The 18964-nt window shown below is 34.6% G+C and overlaps 2 protein-coding genes across 2 annotated transcripts; both read left to right on the top strand.

Moving 5' to 3' along the window:
* The first annotated feature begins 3874 nt into the window (after positions 1-3874).
* On the top strand, positions 3875-12633 carry LOC102606238 (uncharacterized). The gene is made up of 13 exons (XM_006358142.2): positions 3875-4286; positions 5131-5317; positions 5815-5887; positions 6693-6840; positions 7999-8108; positions 8229-8369; positions 8466-8607; positions 8683-8826; positions 9407-9558; positions 9710-9784; positions 9946-10084; positions 11544-11813; positions 12219-12633. Exons 1-13 carry the CDS (start codon positions 4008-4010, stop codon positions 12360-12362), a joined length of 2004 nt encoding a protein of 667 aa, XP_006358204.1. The 5' UTR covers positions 3875-4007; the 3' UTR covers positions 12363-12633.
* Positions 12634-16413: 3780 nt separating this feature from the next.
* Positions 16414-18964, top strand: LOC102605897 (uncharacterized protein C167.05). The gene is made up of 4 exons (XM_006358141.2): positions 16414-16734; positions 18015-18124; positions 18214-18332; positions 18673-18964. Exons 1-4 carry the CDS (start codon positions 16554-16556, stop codon positions 18752-18754), a joined length of 492 nt encoding a protein of 163 aa, XP_006358203.1. The 5' UTR covers positions 16414-16553; the 3' UTR covers positions 18755-18964.

The following is an 18964-nucleotide window of genomic DNA, read 5'->3' as shown; positions in this document are numbered from 1 at the left end:
AGCTCTACCTTTCTTCCTTTGTCAAACCAGATTCTAGTGACACACTTCAACTGGTATGTAGCTAGTTCCACTCGCTCAGCATCAGCGACATGCATAATCTCAAAAACCTTATGTACCATAAAGTTTTTCGAATCCTCAGTGACACTTGAACCGGTGAAGTCTGGAGGATTCATCCTTAAGAACTCACGGATCCTAGATGTATCAGCCACATCCTGTCGAACCCCTCTCTGTTGCCCAGCTTGGTTGGTCACAGCTTGACTCAACATCCGGATAGCTTTTCGGAACTCAGCATTAGTGGCATTTCCTTGGGGTTGCACTTCTGGTGCATTGGGTACCCCTTGATCCTCTGGTTCAACATTCCTTCTAGCGGGACGACCTCGAACATCTCTTCGTGGAGGCATGATCTGAAAGATACGCGCAAGCACGAATTAGAGAGAAACTTTATAGAGATGAACTTTATCGCACGAAAAGAGTATGAAAGAAGTGAGATAGTTCTTAAATGTTACAGCCTCCTAATTATAGATGTGGTGTGCCTCACACTGATAACTAGGACTCTACAGACACGGCTTCATAGACACCCTAGGACTCTTGAACTCTGTGCTCTGATACCAAGTTTGTCACGCCCCGAACCTGCACCCTGGGTGCGACTGGCACTCGAGAAACATTGTTGGCCCCAAGCGAACACTTGGCCTGGCTTAACTCTTAGCGGAAGACTTACTTAACATGAAATAGTCTTAAAAGATAAATTCAAATAATAAACTGAGAATGCTTTTAAAGGAAACATTCGACTGGCCAAAGAGGCAACTCAAGTCTTAGAACAACACAACTAAATGAACAAGACTCAAGAAATACTGTCTATCTATCTATGAAGCCTCTAATACTATGAAGGATGTCGGGACAAGACCCTCGATCATCCTAGGAAACTGAAATGTCAAACATAATGAAAGGGATCCTCCGGAAGCAAGAAGGCTCACCAAATAACTCTGAAGCTTGACTGGATCAACCAAGCGTTGGATGCTGATCCTGATTACCTGTATCTGTATCATAAAAAATGCAGGCGAAATGACGTCAATATATGGAATGTACGAGCATGCGAGGGGAAATCTAACACACGACATACGCTTGAACTGGAACTGAAAGAAACAGCTTACATCGTCTCAACTCAACTCATGGATACTCAATTCATTTCAATATAAAGCAGTAGTAAAAAATGCATTATAAAGAAAAGCTTTTAAAACAGTAGATAACAACTCAATGTATTTAAAAATACAATATACTCAGTTTGTATGCAAGAATACAAAATAAACTCTATTTGTATACGAAAATACAAAATAAACTATGTGATATTCTCTAACCGACAACCATCACTATTGAGTTATGTGATGATACAACGTCTAGACCACGCTGCCAAAACTGTCCTATACTTTGCCGGGGTATAGAACCTACTACTAAGTGGATCCACTAGTTTATGGTAAAAGGCATTAAATAATCATCTAAAAAGTATGACCCTTTCTACCCACGTTGGCTACATGGTTTATGAGGACTTTGAGTTATCTGAACTCGTCCCCATATCGGTGCTTAATACTACTCCCAAAATATAACTAGCTCATATGTTTAAAAACATAACTCTTTCTGTGGTTTGAGATTATTACTCAAAAATCTTTCTCTTAAAAGAGATGGTACTCAAAACTGCTCAAAAACTCTTTTGGAAATTGGTGTTTCCTATCATCTTAATGTTAAAACATTTACTCTTGGGAATACTTAGTTCCCATATATCATTTTGAAGAAAATGAACTCAAATCTACTCTTTCTCAAACTCAAATGCTCAAGTCTTAAAACAAGTTTAAAATGATTGTAAAAGACTCATAAAATGACTCCGAAGAACTCTCAAGAAGTGACTCTTAACTCTACCTTGAATTTGAATTATGGATTCTAGGTTAGGATTCATGATACGAACGATCTTTTGATGTTTAGATGTAGTTTAGAGTGATTAGAATCAATAGGAAGTAAGGGTACACTTTAGAAGGACTCAGACGGGCTAAACGATGGAAAAATGGTAGGGACAGGCGACCCTAGCGCACCATGCCAGCCCCTAAAGTTGAGAGAGCACATTCTGACACGCTGCTGGCGCACCACGCCAGACCTACTGGCGCATCTGGGGGGCGCCGTGCCACCCCCTAGAACATTTCGACTAATTTTTCTTCTTGTTTTCTGACCCTAATTCGTCTAGAATCAATTTCTTTTCTCAATTTCTCCTTAGATTCAATTACCCAATGCAAGTACACAAGAATCTACTAAAAAAAAACTCTTAAACACAATACGATTATCTCAAGAACTCATCAAACCCAACCTGATTCAAGAACGAATGAGATACTTCAAGAACACTAATCAAGAACACAGATCCTTCAACTTTGAGAATGAAATTTCGCTGAAAATAACATGATTGGCGTGTAGATGAACGAACCCAATGCTATGAGAACTCACATACCTCTTAGGGACTAAACCCTTGGCAAAACAACCTTTGAATTGCAAGAAACTTGAAGAACGCCTTGACTTTTCTCCTTTTTCTCCTCTTCTTGAACTCCTCTCAAAATCCTAGCATAAATTAGGATTTACAAAACTGAATCAAATCAGTTTAGACCCCTAAGTATTACCAAAATTCGCTTAAATTTGATTGGGTAAGGAAAATACCAAAATACCCCTCTTAAATTCGAGTAACTTTCCTTAACTGGACAGGTAGATTTTCAAATGATCATATCTTCCTCATCCGAACTTAAAAATTAGAAAACTCAGTGGCGTTGGAAAAAGGATTCCAAGACCTTTCATTTGATATCTTATGGGTCAGCTAACTCATCATGTGCTGAAAGTTATGGTCGTTTGAAGTTGACCCAAACTCACAACTTAAACATAACTTGAAAATTTTCAGATTTGGCTCTTTCCAAATTAGTTCTTTCTATAATTAGCTCTTTCTAGGGCGGGATGTTACATTTACCATTAGTAACAATTAGATGGATAAAATGGAGGGCTATACCTGCCGTTCTTTATTTGCAGATAGAATAGTCTATGCCTCAGTTCGCTTTACTCTTTTCCATTTGTTGTCCTAACATACCTTGTTCCAGTATCTCTTCAGTCATTGTTTTAGCTGATAACTTATCTTCTTCCCCTTCAAGCTCCTTTTATTTAGATTTAGAGTTCAACTCTGCCTTTCGATCTACATTGAGTCCACAATCCCACATAGGTGCCTCAACTTTGAGCTCGATGTTGTTGAGAAAACACCTATTTCGTTTGCTTCCATGAAAATGCCCCTTTCCGTCTCCGCTCTGTCTCCTGTTTGCTGGGTAGATGTAGTATCAGTTTGTGTGTCCTTTGTAAACTAAGATTCATGATCAATGTCCTCCTTCCTCGGCCTTCCTCGACCGCGCTTTGCCATGGCGAAGGTTGGTAATTTGATTTTAAAAGCAAAGTTGAGGTGAAACCGATTTTGCACTTAATAAATTAAATATTTTCATGTTTATTTTTATACATCATGTTTGCAATTATATATTATTATTAATTTTCAAGTACACTTAATGCTACAAAATTCACCATCAAATAAATCAATAATAGTAATACCTAATTATTTTTAATATACAATTTTTTTACACTAATATTTTTTTTGTAAAAATTTAAATTTACCGGTCAAGTTTTATAGTGTTTTAAAAAAAATTGAAGTCATAACTTGGAATTTTTAGTTCACTTTTTGGATTGGAGAAATTGAAATTTTAAATCATGATTTGAAATTAAAATTAAAATTTTATTCAAATTTGAGCCCCAATTTTTTGTGAGAAGTATTTTGCTTTCATGCCAAACACACTGAGTTCGAAAACATCCCCACAAGACCCAACTACTATCTGCAGAACTTTCCCGCGCTAAAGTCATCCCCTTATAAGAGAACCCGCCATTTCCACATAAAAAATTAGGGTTTCGAGTTCAAAAACTTACCGGAGAAGCTCTATTTCAAATCAGGCATGACCGACCATAAGGCGTCAGCCATGGAAGTGGAGCGCCGCCAGTGGAAACCTCAAGAATGTAGCGGAGGAGAAAGAGAAGTAGCAGTAGAAGAGGAAGAAGACCCATTCCTTCAATTCATTGAATACGCTAAGTCTGTTCTATATCCCGACGGTAACGGTAATGGAGATGATCCAAAGGGACCTAGTTGGAGATGGATTGCTTCAAGGATTCTCAAGACTTGCATTGCTTATTCCTCTGGAGTTACCTCCGCCATTCTCCTCTCTGATCTCTTTCAGGCATAACTTCTTTCCTACCTTCTCCCTCTTATTACAATTTCTCAATTTTTTGGTGAATTTTGTTAACTGAATAAGTTTAAAGCTGTAGTATTATGTCTGTGTGTTTTGATATTTTCCTTTATTAACTTTGTGATCCAGTAATTTGCTCGCTCTCTGTCACTATTGCTTGTAAATATGTAAATTTTGTTGGAAATATCAGTCTCTCCATTTGATTAATTAAACATTTCTTTTGAATTGACCTCCTCTTTTCTTTGATTCATAAGCACAGGAGGTCAAATTCCCATTGTTGTGCAGGTTACTTAATGAATCTATTTTATCCTAATTCACTTAAGAAGAAAAAATTCAAGCACAGTAGGTAGGTTTAAGAGGGCTTAACTCCACTATATTTTGTATGCATATACTAGAATAAAATGATAAAAATAAAAAGTTATGTCCAATTTGAAGTGATCTCAATTGATCCCTTCTTAGTGTCCAAAGGAGCTATAACAGGTAGGGTGACATGATTTGGACTAATGACATTTTGTACCCAAAACAAACAAATGATTATAAATACCTCATCAAGGGTAAAGTGAAAAGTTTGAATTCAAATCCTTTCTAAATATAGAAAGCTGTACTTTTTTTGGGACACACTAATAAGGAAAGTGTATCACATAACTTAGGGGAGTAAGAAAATGATCTCTGAATTCAGACCGGAAACTAAATGTGGTTGTGCTCGTACCCTGGACGTTGTCACTTTTTTTTGGGAATACTTTTTTCTTTTTTGTCGTTCTATAAGTAATATACTAGGTTGAAGTTGTATTTTGAAGTTTAAATGTTTTAGGGATTTAATAATAATGATATGCAGGCTTGGAATGAGTTGAATAAGAGTGGAGCTCCAAAGAAACAGTCAGAATGTATTTTTCAGTTGAAGAAGAAACACAAGAGGGCAAAGCTTCCTAATACTGTCACCATTGACTCCATATATGAGAAAAAGTTTTTATCTTTGAACAGTGTAATTGAAGCTGTTATTATAGACACTTACATCCTTCCAGGTACATTTGAGCTTTTAGGTTTGGTTCCACCAATGTACATTTTATTTCATAAGGTGATAATGCATGGATATTGCGTTTGTGCTATTTTGAATAAACTGTCTTAATCTGTTGTACCTTGATTGATAAATTATTACATCTTCAGATGTCTTTCACTTGTCTATGCTTTGATTTTATTTTACTATTATGAAACTTGTATTATGCAAATGATGCTTAAAGTCTTTGCACTTGAAAAGTGTTTATTTCTTGGAGAACCCTTTTTGCATCACTTGCATTGTGTTCAAATTTTAATAGCAGTTCTTCTATTAATTAAATAATGATAAGAAGAACACATATGCCAAGTTTAATCCGTGTATTGTTTTGGAAATATTGTATTAAAGAAAGTCACTTTTTCTGCGTGGAGTTTCTGATCCAGTTCATTTTCCATACACTGGCTTTCTTGTAATTGGCTCACTCTTAAGATTGTATTTAACAAATATTATATGCTGGTTTTCTTCCAGGAACAAACATTTATATGCTTCATCTGGGTGATTTTTGGAGTTCTAATACAATAGATCTGTATCTTCACCGCAGGTATTGAGCTTTTTTGTCTGATAGAGTTGAATTATGATGACCCTTCATTAAAAATTATTTTGCTAACTTATTGGAAATAGTCTCTTTACCTCTCACAAGGTAGGGATAAGGTTTGCGTGCACCCCACCCCACCCTACCCAAACCCCCACTTGTGGGATCACACTAGGTATGCTATTGTTGTAAAGTCATTACTTGATCCGTATCCTCTTCTTTAAAATTTCATTATGTTTCCACCCTGACCCTCATAACCAAATTTAATGTTTCCTTGTCCACTATGTATCATTTTCTAGCTCAAATTACTTACTTAGACCCTCTTCTCTCTCTCTCTCTCTATACTGTAGATGTGTAACATGTTGTGTAAATAAGATTCCATAAAGTTATGCTGTCGTGTAACTCAAGCTTCATTAATGTACTTAACCTACAATGGTTTATGAATGTTGTATGTATAAAAGATTTATCTGTTTTCAATAAAAGATTGCTAGTCTTCATGTGGTAACGATGATTTGACATAATACCAATGTAGTGTTTGGCCTTACTTTGCTTGATATTGATATATTATAAGGACTTAAGCACAAACATTAACGGCAATGCTACATAACTTACGTGATCTGATATCCACATAATAAGAATTCAAGTTGTATGTAAAAGAACCAAGATGTTTTAAATTCCAGGGCGTAGCTAACATTTTTTGCCTCTGAAAATTGTCCTTCATGTCCTTTTGGTTCTACTTAACAGCTGCTGCATGATTTATTCTAGCTATTGTACTTCTCAGACTTCTTCATAGATCTTATTTGTGATAGAATAGATTCTACAGCTTAGCGGATCCAAAGAATGGTATTTTGAAGAAAGGTCGTGAAGTTTTCCTCACAGGATGCCGCCTCCGAACTGCCACTGGAGGTTCAGGTCATGCACGTCTTTTGCCAACTGAATATCTTGTGATACTGTTAGACGAGGTAGTGTCAAAATCTGTGTGTTTTTTTGTGCTTCAGCATTTAATGGTAGTTGGTTTCATGTTCCATTGTTATCAAAGATTTACTAATATTCTAGACATTGTAGGCATAGTGTGTCTTTTATTGTCTTTCACAACAAACTGTTGTGAAAGAGCAGCACCTCAGTAACCATCCTTCTCCTTCTATCTGATAACTTAGCAGATATTTTGCTGGATTACTGCTAGGGCTAGTATAACAGCTTGAAGGGAGGATAAAAGATGAGATCAGTAGGTTCTGTGCATTGCTGGTTCAAGGGCCAATCGAATGAAGTGGCCTCTTTAGGCCCCTTTAATCATAAAAAAGTATGCCTTTTTGCAAAAAAGTATTGAATACTTCAATGAAAAAAAAAGACAAGATCTATAGGACTATTTCTTATGTAATTGAAAGTGAATGTATATACATCTTGGGTAATTTACATATATAATCCAAATTTTTCTAGTTAATTTCTTTTTTTCGTTTCTCATAAGAAAACTTGTACTTTTATATAGTATAACAAGAAAAGAAAACTTGTACTGTATACTCTCTTTTCTTCCTCCTACTAAGCTCTCTATTCTCACGAAAACAAGGGTTGAAGGGCTATGGATAAATCAAATTTCACATTCTTTTTCATTCTTTCTCGAGTTTTCAGGCATTGCATCAAGCAAACGAAAGCAATGACATTTTTTTTTAAACATCAAGTTACAACTTCTAGAATCATGTTTTGTTGCTCTAGCAGTCTAACTTGCCATTCACTTTTCTTTTTTAATTTGAAATCTGTTATTTATTTTTATATTCTTACTTCATAGGTCTATATATTTATTTTTTTAATAAAGAACTTCATAGGTCTATATTTCTTTTTATATAACTCATTAGAATTAAAATATGTCAACTAGAAAATATGAATCAGATTAATTACTCATGCTAAAAAAAATCGATTTGGAACTTTAATACTGTAATTGTATGGAAGAACTTGTTTCTCTATTCATGAATATACAAGGTATTTATACAATTACAAGGATTCAATAAAAGGGAATAAATTAAAATAAATAAAAGGAAATATTCTTGAATTACTCCTATGATTTGGTTGCCATATTCCAATGTCCTAATTTACAGGCAAAAACGTGATTCTTATTTGAAATGTAGGACCAAAATGATGATGCGATGTTGCTTTTAGCACAATTTTGTGAAGATAACTTCTCTGCCATTTCTCTCAGTGATGTCAATCGGGGGGTCTCCTATTCATTACGTGGAGGGTGCGTCCTCCTGCCATATGACTATTAACAATTCAATTATAGGTCTAGTATTCCACATCTGGTATTGTTGTTGTGCATTTTGCTACATTATTGATGTACCCTAGTCCCAAATGACTATAGGATTAAATCTATTACTTCTCTGGAGGTTCAAGGGAAGTATGGTAGTTTGCAGAGGAAGCAAATTGATCTTGTTGATCACGAAGGTGTCAGTTCAAAATTTCTTTTGTGGGGTGAGCAGGTTCTGCTTGCAAACCTATTCAGGTAGAATACCATATGTCCCTTCAATTATTTTCTGTTGCTTTGTTTGCTTTTTTCTTTCCCTGTTTTTGTACCTGGCTGTAACTTCGTTCTATGCAGTGTGGGAAGTACGCTTGCCCTGGATAGACCATATATCTCGAGTTCAACGGATAGTGCTGTTGAAACATCTCAAGAATGTTGCCTTGAATATGGTACTGCAACACAGCTATATCTGGTGCCCTTTGTTCAGAATGAGGAGCAAGTAAGTCCTGAATAATTAATGTAAGAGATGTTAATTTTCGTAACTGCATGAAAACTTAGATCAGGGTCTTCTCAGGTATCCCTAGCACTGACACAGAACCATAACAAAGGACCAAAACTATCAAGAGCTTTGGATCAAAGTCAGGGACTTGTAGTCTCCCAGGTTTTCTTGCCTTGTGATTCTCAAGGTTCTATTGACTTCAGTAATTATCCTTTCCGAGTAAGCCTGTGCTCCTTAACTTTCTGTTATCAGATGCTATAGATATATAGATTTTTGGAATTTATATCTTCCTTGCATTTAGCTCTGAATTTCAAAATTAAAAAAAAGAAGGCTCTTTTTAAGATGTTTCTGACTTTTAATCACATTGATTGACATACTAGTTCATTCACCTCCACCATAAGATGTTTCGTTTGCATGCCTTTTTATCTTTCAAGATAGGGTTCTTACATCCTTTGAGGGTGATGCCACTGCTTCTGACTTGACTGTGTATTTGTTATTTATGCCAAGCTATTTTTCTGTTCGTATTAAGATTTCACAAAAAAATCAATTAATGTCTGTTTCTTATACATAGAGTTTTATATGCTTTTTGATGCACTGCATAGAAGTGTAAATGAAGTTTTAGAACCTTTTGTGTTTACCTTGGTTCTTACAAAGCATTCTCTAAAGTGAACAGTTTGAATAGTCTGTAATCATGTTTGTTGGTGATAAAATAATCTGGATGGTCTTTTTGTTGTACACCATTGCTCACTATTATGCAGTTGCATTTGTTATTGACATCTTACATCTTTAAAGTCTGCAGTCATTTGTTGTTGATCTTCGGGAGAAGATGACTGGAATAAGCCTCTACGGTATTGTTTCTGACATCACAAGTACTCAAGAGCCAGTACTTTCTGTTAAGATTCAAGATGTAACTGGTGCAGTTTGGGCAAGACTACATTTTGCTCGATCCTGGTAGGAATATTTTTCTCAAACCTTAAAGTCACATGCTATTCTCTTTGATCAATCAATTTGAAAAAAGATATCTCTCAAACCAATAAGTTACAGGCATTTTCTTTGATCAATCACTGTGAAAAAAAAATTCACAGAAATATTTCCCTTGCAGGTCACTTGGGAGACTAGGACTGGGGCACACTATTTACATATCTGGTTTGATGTGTTCTGTGGGTACAGGAAAAAGGTGAATGTTCTGATTATATGCAATCTTCATAGATGTTAACTTATATATATAACTTCATCTTCCATGGATTTTATATAAAAAAAAGATTGGGGAAAAAATAACTTAACCATCTGTTTTAACAGCTTGATCATCTTACCGTGCCACTCTTTCTATTTTGACAGCCTAGAATTGCGGTGGGTTGAGAATGACGTTGGAGCTTCATTTATTAATATTAGCTGCTTACCGGCGCTGCTTAACTCATCTTGTCTTCACAAGTTATCCTGCCTTTCTGATTTATCAGCCGAGCCTACTGGTACTCGTGTATGTTCTCTTGCTTTGAACATTGTCATTCATGTTCAAGATCTCTCTGTAAAGGGCTAGGATTTTTTGAAATCACTAACTTTGTAGTATATCAGGGATCAAAGCAGTACTTGGGTAGTACCGAAACCTATTTACAATGGAGCTCTAATGTCTTCCCTCTCTAGCTATAAAGAATCTAGAACATCTATAATAGACACAATATCATTTAGAGTAAATTTGATTACACCAAAAACATAGCAGTAAGATGAAGTTCAACTTGATCTTCTGCACACCAATGCACCATTGTCTAAGCTCTTAAAACATATGGAATTCCTCTCTTCCCAGATTGTCCACCAGATACAAGCTGGGACAAAATTCTCCATCTACTCCTATCCTTAGCATGTGAACATGTTCCCTCCCAGCTGCTTAGAGCCTCTGTGACCTTGCCAGGTTCTCTGCTATTCCTTTAAGGTTTAGGTGATTCTCCACAAATGAGTTGTGTATGGACAACACAGAAATAGATGGTTGACTGTCTCAGCTGTTTCTTTACACAGGAACCATCTTGAGCACAATGTCATACCTCTGCTCATCAAGTTGTCCACTGTTAAAGTGGCCTCCTTTGCTAGTAACCATACAAAAAGTGATACCTTGAGGGGAAATTTTATCCTCCAAATCTGCTTCCATGGCCAGTTTGCTTTTTGGGAAGCATGAGCAACCCTTCGCGCATGAGATAGCAATGACAGGAGATTGACTGGTCGGGGTCAAGTGATCTCAGGGGTTTAGGGGTGCTTCTCCTGCTGCGACTACCCCTCTTCTATTTGAAAGGTAAAGGCCGGAACTCTTGCTTTCGTCTTGTCTTTACACTTCCCCCCATCCTCCCGTCGCCTATCCGCTCAACTCTGATACTCGAATCTCCTTTGCGCTGGTTCATAATTTTGTAGGCAACATTGACCTTAAAATGCCTTAGTTAACCTGCCACCACAGAAGATCTTCACCAGTTTGAACCCCAGGAAATCGATCAAGTTTGCTGAAGAAATCAGCCACTCTTTGAACCTCCCAATCATTGAAATGTCTTCTAAAATTCAAGCTCCACCCGTTAGATGTCCACATGTTAGTAGGGGTGTGCAAAAACCTAACCGACTGATAAACCGAACCGAAAAAAGCGTTATTGGTTTATTGTTATTGGGTTATTGGGTTATCGGTTTGATATTGGTTTTTTAATATTGGTTTACTAGGTTAACCGATAACCCATTAAGAATAAAATAATTTACTATTTTAATTTTTAGTCATACATAAATATCAAACAAACAATATTAGTATAATCACTATATTAGACTATAACTATAAGGACCCTACACAATTAACATTACTTATTAGAGTCTCATTGATTCTCTATTCTGTTGTCATTAGCTACTTACGCAGCACTGAAGTGATTGGAGAATCTGCATTTTCAGTTATGGTTGTGTTGTTTGTATTCCAGGTATGTAGAGTCTGGCTGGATCAAATTGAACATTGTCATGTAACTGCGAGACTATCACATACATCTTGTGGTTACTTTCTTGATGATGGTTCCAGTGAAGACCTCAAGTGCAACTTCTGTCAACGTAAATGCAATGCAGAACTAGCACGGAATTTCCATTTAAAAATAACTCTTGCAGATGAGAGTGGAAAACTCTTTGCTTGGTGTACTGGTCAAACAGCTGTGGAGTTGCTGCAAATAACTCCTGATGAATTCTGCGAACTACCAGAGGTAAACCCAACTACCTGACATGAAAACTGGAATTTGGATTATTAATTCGATAATTTTCTGAATTATTCCGATATATATACCAGCTGATTTCTTTCATGAGAAATTTGTTTCACTTGCCACAAATTTTAAGTAAATGGTGAAATTTAACTACTTTGATTATTATTTTTCCAATTTGTGAGTGCCATAGACAGGCAATTAAAATATTCCATACGTAGTCTCCAGAATTTTATCATACTTTGGCTACTGTATACATGTTTCTTCAAAGAACAAAGTATCTGCTGCAGATTTCTTTATAGAACGAGTAATGATTGACCTTTGATGGGAACTGTGTTTGATGTTTGATAGCATGAAGAAGTGCTCATTTCTCCTCTTAACATTTTTCATTTCATGGATTTGACATATCAGGAAGAGCAGATAATGTACCCATCATCCCTTGAGCATGAAACATTCAAAGTTGCATTGGTGAACTGCAGGAAAAAAGTTGGACTTATGGATCAAGATCATGACACAATTGCATGGGAGATCACCCGCGCAATGAAGTGTGAATAAACTTTGAACCATTACTTGCATCTCAAATATGATAGTTGATAGAGGCTCTGCCAGCTTCATTAAGATGAGATTTGGGATTTGAAAGAAATATATTGCCAAAATCTTAGACATACAAAATAAATACATGTTCTGCCTGAGGTAAAAATAACCCTCCATCTTTATCATCTATGTTAGTCCCGAGTCTTGAATCAAATTAACAAAGCGGTGTTATGCTCTAAACAAGGTGCTTGTAACAACATAAATCATGTAAATTTTGTTGAATTTGGAAACAGATGCATTTTGGAGATACCCTCTTCAGTATAGAAAGGATGATTGGTTGCTGTGAAGCTAAAAGGCTAGTTGAAAACATAGTCATTTTACACTAACTTGCATTATGTTAACTAATTGATTATCCCTTATTCATTGCAACATTTACAAGTACTAAAATGTACTGGTGACCATCTTAATTTTTGGCATTTCTATTAGGCGGCTAAAAATTGGGGAATGATCTCTCTTCAACAAATGCTGAGACTTTCAGAAGAATGTCGCCAAATTAATTTTGCACACTGTCCTCGAATAACTAATGCAAACCCAAGACGCCTCAAATTGTTCTTGAGTTAACAATTTGAAACCCAGTTGGACAGCTCACTCCTCTTCATTCAATGGTTAAATCTCGTTGGAAATTAGAATTCACATAAAACGTGGTCAAGTGACAAAAGGATGTCATTGCAGTTGGGTGGAAGTTGCTTTACTTTGAACTTATCAGTATCCTGAACAAAATCAGTGTGTTTGGTAGGGCGGAAAATGCTTTCCTAGAAAAATGAGTGAATTTCTTATTTATTTTCTAGTGCTCGGTAAGTAAGCAAAAAACATATTATTCCAAGAGTGGTTTTATGTAATCTAACAAAACACTATGAGGTGGGATGAGGTGAGAGTGGGAGCTCAGGGTAGTTAGGGTAGAATGGTCAAGGGTTGGGGCCATTGGGTGGGTGGTTGGGGAGGAAAAAATCAAGACGTCAAATGACATTATCTGAATGTTGGAATCATAAGTGCTATTGTAAGAAAACTTTGTCAAAGGTCAGAACTGCTATCAATACTACATGCTCGAAGCAAGTTCTCTAGCACCTGAATAGTCCGTTCAGACTAGTCATTTATCTGAGGATGGAAAGTTATACTAAGCTTCATCCGAGTACCCAATTCCTACTGTATAGACCTTTAAAAATGCGATGTAAACTGATTATCTAGATTTAAAATGATGGAAATAGACAAACTGTACAAATGAACAATCTTTCGAATGTAGATCATAACTAGCCTCTCAAAATTATAGGTACTCAGAACCAGTACAAAGTGTTCTGATCTAGTCAATCTATTCACGATGGCCCAATTATCATCGAAATTCTTCAAAGTCTAAGGCATCCCAATTGCTCACTATTGACATGAAATGTATCTTTCTGCATATATTTCAACATGAATACAATATGGCCAGTTTATTATAAGTACAACTGTTACTTTACTTACAAAATACAAATACATTGTGGTCAATTTGAATACAATTGTTGCTTAAATTGAAATGAATACAAATGGTGGTTACAGTTGAGTACAGTTATAATTGAATACAATGTGGTATTATATTTGAATAGCAAAGGCACATGCCTTTGAATACAAATACAAGCTGTGATTATGAATACATCCGAGAATATTGTTTTTCATTTGTACTATGTTTAATACATACATTTAAATAGAAATACATAATACTAGTTACAAATACATCCGGATAAAAAAAACGGACGATAATTAAAAAATTGAACGTGGAATTCCTCTTGTAAACCTTTTTTGGTCTTTCACTAAACTATTGACTTTAAAGAATTCCTTTTGGTTAACTCTACCCAAATATGAAAAAAATGAGATTAACACAAGTAATACAAACTAAAATTAAGAAAAAATGAGATTAACTCAAAAGATACAAATTCAAAACTACTAAATAGAAGTTATATGATTGTATAAGATTCAAAATTTGTTGGAGATTCACATTAAAATGAGATTTTATTTGGAAAGGAACTATACGTTATGAACTGATTTGCAGAAAAGAAGAGAAAACTGGAAGAGAATAGGATTTAGGGAGCGTGATTTATACGGTATTATACGTATGTGGGTGTATTTGCTACAGATTTGATAATATAATTGCGAATGACAATGTTTTATAACTATAATTATATACCATAAACACATAGGATAATATTTTATAACTATAATTATGTATCATAAATACAAAACCTATATTTGCTGTATTCTATAATTCTCCAAATAAAAATTAATATCTGTTATATAAGTCTAATTTTTTTGTACTGTAGTAAATTAAATTATTTAAATTATACAATTGATATAAAAATAACAATAAATTCAATATGATCAAATAAATAAGGTAATACTAATATTTATAAAAACAATTCTCTAACGCTCTCAGCGAAATTGTGGAGGTACATATACTAGTAATATTTTACAATAGGATAAAAATCTGTGCCAATTTGACTTTTTTCTTTCTTTTTTTCTTCTGTTTTGAAATGTCAAAGTCAAGCTGTTAAAATCTATTACAATAAATGAATTAGAAGGTGTTTTGATTGACTTAAAAGTTGATCAAACCTATTTTTAAGTCAGTTTTGAACTTTTGAAAGTGTTTGAAAAATATAAAATATAATTTAAAATAAGTCAAAAATGACTTAAAATAAGTTGGGAAGTGTTTGGCAAGGTAAAAAAATATCTTAAAATAAGTTGAAAATGACTTAAAATTAGTCAAAAACTAAAAGTAAGTCTCCCTCTACTTTTTATTTTTTCACTTAAAAGTCATTTCAATTTGACTTTTTTATTTTTGACTTAAAAGTTACTTTTTTAAGTCAATCCAAACGGTCTCTTAGTCTTTGAAATTTCTTATTGTGGAATACAAATATTGTGGTCACTTTCTATCACGTCTATTTTGAAAAATTACAACCGACAAAAATAATTGAAGAATTTAATCTCTTAATTTATATTATTAGTCACCTTCAAATAAATCAAATTAGATTAGTTTAGATTTAAATCTGTACAAGACAACAACATATTTATATTTGACTTTCAAAGTCAACATGGACTCTTTCTCTTTGTCGGGTTTCAATACTGGTCTGGTTGGATAAACTTGTAATTTATGTTTTATAAGTTAAAAATTAGAAATTAGAAATTATAATTTATGATTATTTTTATTATATTAGTTTAAGAATAATTACTTATAAGAATTTTTTATTTTATCTAAACACAATAAAAGTAACTAAAAATTATTTTAACTTAAAACAAGCTCTAAACAAACTTGTTACTCTATGTAATCATAGATACTTTTAAAAAAAAAATGAAAACTAACCTAAAGAGTCCTTCATTCAATTGATTAAATTTAAAATAGACGATCAAGATATAATATATATGTATGTATATATGTATACAGATATATATATAATCGTATATAATTAACAAATAATATGTGTATATCAATTAGAGAAAGTAAACAATAAATATGTTTGATAAAGATATCGAGGGCAAAGAAAAAAGAAAATTGGAAAGAAATAAATCTCTTACCAATAAATTATTCATACAATCAATCAAAACTCTCCGTTTTACGTAAAAATAAATAGTTGAAGATTTGGAGTGATAAATTTTGGAAAATTAATGTTCATTGTTAGCAAAGGCAACAGTAATTGAATTAGCTTTTCCTATTTGTTACTAAAACAAAACTTGATGAATAGATGTCGTTGCGTCAAAAAAGTACTTATCTTTCTGGGTTTGAGTTCTCCTAAATATGAAATCGCTTTTTTTACAAAGTGTTTGACTCTCAAGGTGGAATTTCACAATGCCAATTTAAATTTAATCAAATTTTCATATATGTATGGAAGACGAAAATACAAAAAAAAAAAAAAAAAAAAAAAAAAAAAAAAAAAAAAAAGAAAGAAAGAAAGAGGGAGTGGAAATTTCATGAGCCATAAAAGTGGGTCCTAACAACCGCATTTTGGCTTTACATGTGGTACCAAATACACCATCTGACAAATCAACATCGCACTACTTGAGTACTTTTCCTCTTATTTCTTCTTCTTCATCATTCCATTTTGAAGTAGTCCTGACCCAATTGCTCTCTCTATCACTATTGATTTTTCAAAAATTGTTTAACCAAAGCAAAATCTTGGAGTTGAAGGTATGGAAGGAGGTGGTAGATTTGTTGGGGTAGCAGTCGATTTCTCAGCATGCAGCAACAAAGCTCTGAAATGGGCCATTGATAACATTCTTCGTAAAGGGGATCATCTTATTCTCGTTACTGTTCGCCCTGAAGGACACTATGAAGAAGGCGAGATGCAGCTCTGGGAGGCTACTGGTTCTCGTATGACATCATCTCTTCCATTAATTTCTTTTTCCCCATCTCTACATTTATCTAATCAAACCCCAATAAATCAATTTTGGAATCCATCTAAGCTCATATATGTATATGTTATTTTGGTCATCTAAACTTGTTCTATGTGGGCTTTGCAAAGTACACCGGTCTAGGTAAAGGAGGAGGATTGCGATAGATCGTCACTCAGGTGAAATAGGAATTGATCATCTAGGTCATATCCTATGAGCCATTTTTCTATTGGATATCATCAAGCTGAATATACTTAAGTAGATAAAGAGGCAGAGTTAGAATTTCAACGTTTTGGGTTCGGATGAATTCTGGAATGACTACTTGGATTGTTAATAATTTAGTTCTAAATTTAATATTTGTACATATTTAATGACTTTCTTAATCTAGATACACTGCTTGAGCAAAAGCTATTTGTTTGGCGAACACGTATATGGGCTTCTAGTTCCGCCCCTGAGTAGATTACAATCTTTGTTGTGTCCTGCTATATTCTTAATCTGTTTGAGTGGCGGCTTTTTGTAGCTACTAGTTCTTGTTCATAGTGCTATAGAAGTTCAGATAGGTTTATTTCTCTATGGTGATGTACCTAGAAATATATCTGTTTGTTTGCCCTTGTTGGTTAGATGTCACAGACATGGGAACTCTGGTGAATGGAAAGGGTTAAATCACATGTCTATGTATGGGGAGTTTTTTATATTTCATTAAAGAACAGAATTTTAATACGTACGCAGAGTTTCATCATCAGGATTGAAGATGCAGCTCATGTTTTTTGAGTTTCATAGAGAATCCAATCCGTATCATATAGAGGCATTACAAGTATTTATTTTGGGAATTTCATCTTGGTTGTTAGAGGGGATAGGAAACTAGATTGCATTAGGAGTATGTAGTGATGTGAAGTCTCAACAATTACGTCTTAAGGAAGTCATTTTTCTTATTTTTGAGGAACTTATTTTCCTAAAGAAAATGCTTTCCAAGGAATTTGACCAACCCAACATGAGAAAATTGGAACACACCCAAAGTGTTTAATCTTTTACTGGGTTGAGCATTGCATATCTAGAATCATCTAATTCATGCTTGCACCCATCTTTATTTACGAATAAATTTTTTGATGTGTCTAGGTGCAAGAGTTATAGTAGTTTCGTTAGAATCGTAGTAGTGAAAGCATGTCACCTTGGGTTTGTGTTACTGGTAAAATATGTGATATTTGATTAGTGAGATTCCATCTTCTGATACATCTTTTGAGATTTATTTTTTTGTTGCAGCTTTAATTCCTTTATCTGAGATATGTGATGGTCACACAATGAAGAGGTATGGGGTTAACCCTGACCCTGAAACATTGCAAATGATAACCCTTGCCGCTAGGCAAATGGAGGTGATATTTTCTCTTCTTTTATGAGATCCAGTGTTTCTCAGGAAGCATACTAGATCAAGTATTCTTACAAGATTACTTTTTGTTAGCAGATTACAGTAGTCATGAAAATTTTCTGGGGAGATGCCCGAGAGAAGTTATGTGAAGCAATTGACAAAACTCCCTTGAGCTGTCTGGTCATAGGGAACAGAGGACTTGGAAAGATCAAGAGGTCTGATCTTTTTGTAGAATTCGTTTTGCGACTGAATATCCTGTTGTATATTAAATCAAAGTGGAAATCAGTTACTTCACTGCCTTTTCTTTTGCAACTATTGCGGAGAACTGAAGCTTTGGTTGCATTTATTCCTTGACAAAGCTACCAATATGTTCTTGCAAGCAGATTCCATATGTATTTACATGGCACGAGTAAACTTGGAATCTGTCTGGAGATATTACTCAAGTGCAATTTCAGCAAAATTCTCATAATCATTTAGCAATTTGCATTACTACATCAGCTCAAAATAAAGGGAATAGTCTAACTTATAGTTTTTCCTCCTTTTGTATCTTTACAGGGCTATTATGGGCAGTGTAAGCAACTATGTGGTGAATAATGCTACGTGCCCTGTTACTGTTGTGAAGAAAGCAGAAGACTAATTTCACAATGTTCAGAACTCCTTACTGGCAAAGCTGAAAACTTATGATAAATTAATTGTCTGTTTTCTAAGCTTGATGTCTGATCAAACTTCTATCTTATCGTGAACATTGAATATGTTGATGTGTGTATTGTGTACCGTCATGTTGAACCTCTGTAATTCCTGTCACTATGGATTGCTGCAGTAAATAAACTTTTTCGAACTCCTTCAA

This window comes from Solanum tuberosum, unplaced genomic scaffold (assembly GCF_000226075.1).
Source record: "Solanum tuberosum cultivar DM 1-3 516 R44 unplaced genomic scaffold, SolTub_3.0 scf00269, whole genome shotgun sequence".
NCBI lineage: Eukaryota > Viridiplantae > Streptophyta > Magnoliopsida > Solanales > Solanaceae > Solanum > Solanum tuberosum.
The sequence above is the reverse complement of the archived record's forward strand: the minus strand, read 5'-3'. Positions and strand labels throughout refer to the sequence as shown.

Excerpts from the sequence above, each read along its gene's own strand:
- LOC102606238 (XM_006358142.2), top strand. The coding sequence starts at position 4,008 with ATGACCGACCATAAGGCGTCAGCCATGGAAGTGGAGCGCCGCCAGTGG. Across the intron at positions 9,559-9,709 it reads CTACATTTTGCTCGATCCTG|GTCACTTGGGAGACTAGGAC; the intron begins GTAGGAATATTT and ends TTTCCCTTGCAG. Across the intron at positions 11,814-12,218 it reads AATTCTGCGAACTACCAGAG|GAAGAGCAGATAATGTACCC; the intron begins GTAAACCCAACT and ends TTGACATATCAG.
- LOC102605897 (XM_006358141.2), top strand. The coding sequence starts at position 16,554 with ATGGAAGGAGGTGGTAGATTTGTTGGGGTAGCAGTCGATTTCTCAGCA. Across the intron at positions 18,125-18,213 it reads TTGCCGCTAGGCAAATGGAG|ATTACAGTAGTCATGAAAAT; the intron begins GTGATATTTTCT and ends TTTTGTTAGCAG. Across the intron at positions 18,333-18,672 it reads GGACTTGGAAAGATCAAGAG|GGCTATTATGGGCAGTGTAA; the intron begins GTCTGATCTTTT and ends GTATCTTTACAG.